The 5,790-nt window shown below is 44.0% G+C and overlaps 1 protein-coding gene across 4 annotated transcripts in view; it reads right to left on the reverse strand.

Moving 5' to 3' along the window:
• CHMP4B (charged multivesicular body protein 4B) overlaps positions 1 to 5,790 on the reverse strand; it is a 36,827-nt gene that overhangs the window by 4,155 nt on the left and 26,882 nt on the right. For all 4 annotated transcript variants that reach the window (XM_025202439.1, XM_025202438.1, XM_006022238.3 and 1 more), the window contains 2 exons: positions 2,226 to 2,403; positions 1 to 45 (listed from right to left, as the gene is read on the reverse strand). In XM_025202439.1, coding sequence (XP_025058224.1) covers positions 1 to 45; positions 2,226 to 2,403 — 223 coding nt within the window. The remainder of the gene's footprint in view (positions 46 to 2,225; positions 2,404 to 5,790) is intronic.

A 5,790-nucleotide genomic window follows, 5' to 3' on the forward strand; every position in this document is an offset into this window, starting at 1 on the left:
TGTTCTGCAATGTCCTGCATTAATTCATCTACTTTATCAATATCCCTGAAGGGAGAAATATGGAAAAAGTTAAGTCATTCACTTGCCTGGCACTAGCCATTAAATTACATTTGCTGGTTTTGTGGCAATGCCACTACTTGGTGACATTTCACACGTGCCTATTCTCAACCCCATCTCTTTTTGCCAGCTACTTCATCATGAGCAATCTCTGTTCCCTACCCCCTGCCAAAAACTGCTGCTACTCACTGCTGCCAATAAACTGCTACTTCTACCCTTTGCAGACAAAAATGACAATGGCAGGCACTACTTATAGACAGCATAGGAAGCTGCCATCTTCCACAACAGCAGCTTGATTTTAGTTTTTAGAGACTTCTGCCTCTAAAAGGGCAGCTGAACAAAAACAAAAGGAAGGCATTTTAACAAAGAACAGCATGTGATCTCACACTCACTGAAAATAAGGGGGGATGCCAGAGTTTCTGAAAGCTGACAATTCTTCATAAATTTTTCAGAAACATTAAAATACCTCAATCATATGGTTATTCTGCACGGTCACTGTAGGGCTGAGTTAAGGTTATTTGCCCTAATTCTCCATTTTCAGATCAGAACATGCTAGGATTTCTTATTTCTGACTCTCATTTTTCCTGGATCTGTAACATTTGATTTTGCAACAAGTACATCTTTGTAATCTAGTTTACTGTCCGTTACTGACATGCACTCTCAATCTTTATGTAATTTTTTTTTAGAGGTGCACTAATATATCAGTTACATATTGGATCAGCACCGATAAAAGGGAAATTTACATTATCGGCTATTTGTTTTTTTTGACCATTGTAGCCAATAATGTTATCTGATAAACATAATTAATTATGCCTTCCGGCCAGGGCCCCCAGATGCCTGGGTTCCCTCTCCCCTGTGGGGCCAAGACTCTCAGATGCCTGGGTTCCCTTGGGAAACAGCAGGTTTCCCCTTCCAGGAAGAAAGCATTCTAGCTGCAAGGGGTGCTGCTTGGGGATGCTGGGAGTGAAATGCAGAGAGCGCAGCATGCACCTGCGCAGGTGCATGCTTGCACATGGCCAGGAAAACAGCCAGGCAGCAAGGAGGGCAGCTCCTTGAAGGTAAGTCTATGGAGATGGCAAGGGATGTGTGTGGGTGGGGAGAGGGACGGAACCACAGGAGGCTCATCCAGGGGACATGGGGGGGAACGCAGCTCCCAGCAACTGTGTGCACCCCCTGGGGGGGAGGGGAGATATGCCCCACTAGATTTGTGCGCAGGATGGATGTGGGCTGCTCGCTGTGGGCTCATGGCTCTCCCTACTCTGCTGCCTTTCCCTCAGGAGTCCCATGCTGGCCGTGCACCCACTGCTCACCTGGCAGCAGTGGGGGTGGCAAGTTGTGCCCCCTACTGCTGGGTGGCCAGGGGATGCACGACTGGTACAGGGCCCCTGGAGCAAAGGCAACAGAGCAGAGAGCCCTGAGCCCACAGCTGGCAGTCCGTATTCAACCTCACCCCACTCAGCTCTGCTCTGCTTAAATGTCCCTGTGCTTAAAAATGGTGGCAACGGCACTTGAACTAAAGCTCATTCAACAAGTTTTAACTCACGTGCTCCTGCCACTATTTTTGAAGGCTGTTGGAGTCCACCAAAATAGGTTTATGTCAGTACATTTTAAAGTGCTGACATAAATAAATCTTTTTTCTTTTTGTTCACTCCAGCAGCCTCCAGCATCATGGTAACCAAATCGGTTATCAGATTTGTATCAGCCGATGTGGCTCATTAAGAATCAGCTATCGGCCAAGACAATCCAAATTTTTATTTGGAATTATACTGAACAGAAGAAAGAGATGAATTGCTATGAACTCTCTTAAATGTGGCTTAAGTCTCTGCTGGTATTATATGGATGGTGACAGAATACATGTTTGAAGTCATTTTAGATGATACTGACAGAATTTCTGTTTTTAACAAAAGAGTAATGTATTTGTCAGCAATCACTTCATACCCTATGGTACATTTCCAGATTGAAAAATCCCAGTCTTTTATATTTTGGTCAATATGCAATTTAATCTAACGCTGTATCTAAAGAAATAGAAAGATTTTACTGCTTTGCCTGGAACCGCTACAAAAAAAAATGAAGTCAGTCATTTCAGGCAAAGCATTTATCAGATTGTATGGGACCTTGCTTTTTATTTTATTTCCAAAACTACAGGTTTGCTTTCTGGAAGTACTTACATGTTATCATGAGCAGCTTTCATAGCTTTAGCAGCAAAGCCCATATTTTTGAGTACTTCAGTATTGGTGTTGGCATTTTCAAGGGCTTCTCTCTGGAATTCAATTGTCGATAACGTACCATCTATCTGTGCAAGCTGCTTCTCATACCTCTTCTTGCGCTTTAGGGCTTGAAGGGCAGCTGAACAAAAACAACAGCAAAAGAGATTTACATGATGTGTCCAAAATAACTATTCAATTCTTGTAACAAAAGCCATTTACAATGCATTGTTTAATTCATTTAACTGTTTATACCTTCTGCTTCTCTTTCTCCTTTAATTAAAATTTGTTACTGTTGTGCATTGCTACCTGAACAAATTTAATAGTATCCATGTTCCTGATGTCCATTTATGGAAAAATAAAATCTAAGAACAGTAACCAAAAGCTTTGCAGATGAGCTGCTCAGGGGGAACAAGCAGAGTTCACCCAGGTGGTGTGGTACAAGTGAGGTCTGCTCCCCACCCCCAATCTGGCCCATGGCTGCCCCCAGAAGCATTCCGCATGGGGCCAAGCCCTGGCCTACTCCTATCCAGGGAAGCCTGCACCACACTTGCACCCAACCCACACCAGTCCAATTGCACTGCCCCAGCTCCTGCCCTGGCCAGCATGCGCAGCTGCCCAGGTACTGCTCAGCTCCCCACTGCCTCCAGAGGCTCTTCCTTCTCCTCCTCCTGCCCCTACCATGCCACTTTGGGCAGCAGGAAAGCTATGGGGACCTGTGCCAAGCAGCAAATGCCCAGCAAAAGGGGGGGGGGGGGGGGGGGGGATGGGAAGCTGCAGCCATGTGACTCCTACACTAGTGCATGGGGCTCCAGTTTCAGGTTGCCTTCTATCAAGTCCATCTGCCCAGTGCAATGAACAGCCATCTGAGGGCAGCTGAGTGGGTGGAAAGAAGCCAGGAGTGTGGCAGGAGCTGCCTGGCTGCAGCTTGGTGTGTGATGCCGGGCATGTGTCCCCACAGCCACCATTGCTTCCCCATGCTACCTGCTGCCTGGAGCACCGCAGCAAGAGCAGGAGGAAGAGCCACTGGAGGTGGGGAAAACAAGCAGTACCTGGACAGCTGCAGCAGCACCAGAGGCAGCCCCACAGGGAAGTGGCAGTGGGCTGTAGGTTTCCCCAGGCAGGGCTTGGCCTCATGAGAAGCACCACAGGGGCTGCCATGGGCCAGATCCAAGCAATTGGTGGGCCAGATCCAGTCTGTGGTCCTTATTTTGCCCACTCCTTATGTAGGCCTTGGTATAGCAAATGCTAATTTCACAGTTATGATTAGGCTGTAGGCTCAGGCACCAAAAGCAAATATGTTGGGCTGTCTAAAAGTGCACAATAATTCAATCATAATGCATATGAACACGTCTTTCCCTTTCCTTAAGTGTAAGGAACTGTCCACACGACAACTCCTAAAGAATTTTTAAACAGAAGAACTTTTACCATAACTGCTTCAAGTAACATGGTTCCATTTGTGTTGACATAGCAGCTCCATTGCTTTAAGTGCATGCAGTCTTGTAATGACGACTCGCGTTTGCTTAACTCCACTCCATGAATATTTGGGCAGATGAGTAATAAATAGCACGCCACCTTTACAGGAAAAGTGTAGAGGAAGCAAACAATAGCACAGACTCAGTGTACAGTATTGTTCTGAATAAGTCTACTCTGAATCCATGTTTTCAGGTTCAATTTTAGAAAAAGAAAGCTTTTTCCCCTAAATCAAAAAAAAATCAATAACTACAGATAAAGATCTTGAACTATTATTGCTGTTATTTTCACAGGAGAATCAAATAACCAAGGAAAAAGGATCCAAAGGATTGAATGCACTATAAATACCAAAAATTAGGGTTGGAAGGGACATCAGGAGGTCATCTGGTCCAACCCCCTGCTCAAAGCAGGTCCAGCCCCAACTATCACCCCAGGCAAGGTTTGGTTAGTCAGGTGTTAAAGACCGCCAAGGATGGACATTCCACAATCTCAGTGGGTAACCTGTTCCAGTGTTTTACTACCCTCCTAGTGAGAAAGTTTTTCCTAATATCTAACCTAAGCTTCCCTTGCTGCAACTTCAGACCATTGCTCCTTGTTCTGTCATCTGCCACCACTGAGAACAGTCTAACTCCATCCTCTATTGAACTCCGATTCAGGTAGCTGAAGGCTGCTATTAAATACCTTTTCAGCCTTCTCTTCTCTAGACTAAATACACCCAGTTCCCTCAGCCGTTCCTCCTGCCATACATCCTGGTCCCCAGCCCCCTAACCATTTTTGTTGCCCTCCACTGGACTCTCTCCAATTTGTCCACGTCCTTGCAAGTACAAAAATACTGCAAGTACAAAAGTTGAGACTGCAGGAGGTCCAAGTACAGATGGACTCCACATCTGAGGTGCAATTTTTATGATTCTTATGGGGGAGAGAGAGAAGGGAAAGGTACTTATAATCAGTATTCTGTAAAATGTATTCCTGGAGAGAGAGATGGGAGAAATGAGAACTTGTGAAATTGGTTATACAAACCAGATTAACATTTACAGATCACATTCCAAGCACTCCACCTTCTGCACACGTACCATTCACAACAAGACAAAGCTCCTGACTGGACCCATGGAAAAGGCAAAACTGTTAACTACTTCTGTTAATAGAATCTACCACACACACAGATATAAATTAGGTTTAAAAATAACCATGCCACCCTCAAGGGTTTGCAAGTTTAGATAAAACTATAGCGTAACTGGGCTTATTACAGGGGAGAATAGTCAAGTATAAAAAAGAACAAGGTCCAAACAAGAGTAAAGTATTGCACACTTATCGACATAAATACTTGTAAGGCTATACCTATCATTTTAAGTACCCATCACAAGACAGCTATGTTAAAAGCAAATGTCCCCTTGCTCCTGCATGACTATGACAGCTAGTAGTCATTAGGGTCCTTTTCTAGCTATTCCTAAATGTGCCTGTGCTTAGTCTGACAGACACAAGCCAAACTCTCTGATTAGAGACATCATTCAAACAAAAAAGTAAGTTGCCCTTCGTACTTTCCAACTTCCTCCAAAGAGCAATGGTCTGACTCTTCAATATACAAGAGTCCTGGTCATTTAATATCATCTTCTTAAAGAAATATAACTAGGCCACACACACAGATTCTAACCCAGCTATTTAAAATCATCTTTGCTCCAAGATACAGCTCAACTTTTGAGCTCAGACCCATGCTACACTTCCTCAATGAATGTCCTTTTTCTTCAAGTCTCTAAACCAGTGGTTCTCAACCTTTTTAGATATAAGACACCCCTAAAAAAATGACAGTTCTTAGTTTTAATTCATTTCTTGGCTATGGAAAAATAATAAAGCAATTCTGCTCCAAAGAACTCAAAAAGACTGTAACAAATCAGAATGTTTTTGACCCTAAAGGTTAATATTTGAAACCTGCGAGTTGATTTTGTGATTCATGTGCAATGTTTGCACACCTAAAAGTGGTAATATTGCATGGCACCAGCAGCACACTTAAAGAATCTCAAAACACTGGTTGAGAATGGCTTTTCTAGTCTCAGCAGGA

The sequence above is a fragment of the Alligator sinensis genome, unplaced genomic scaffold (assembly GCF_000455745.1).
Source record: "Alligator sinensis unplaced genomic scaffold, ASM45574v1 scaffold368_1, whole genome shotgun sequence".
Taxonomy (NCBI): Eukaryota; Metazoa; Chordata; order Crocodylia; family Alligatoridae; genus Alligator; species Alligator sinensis.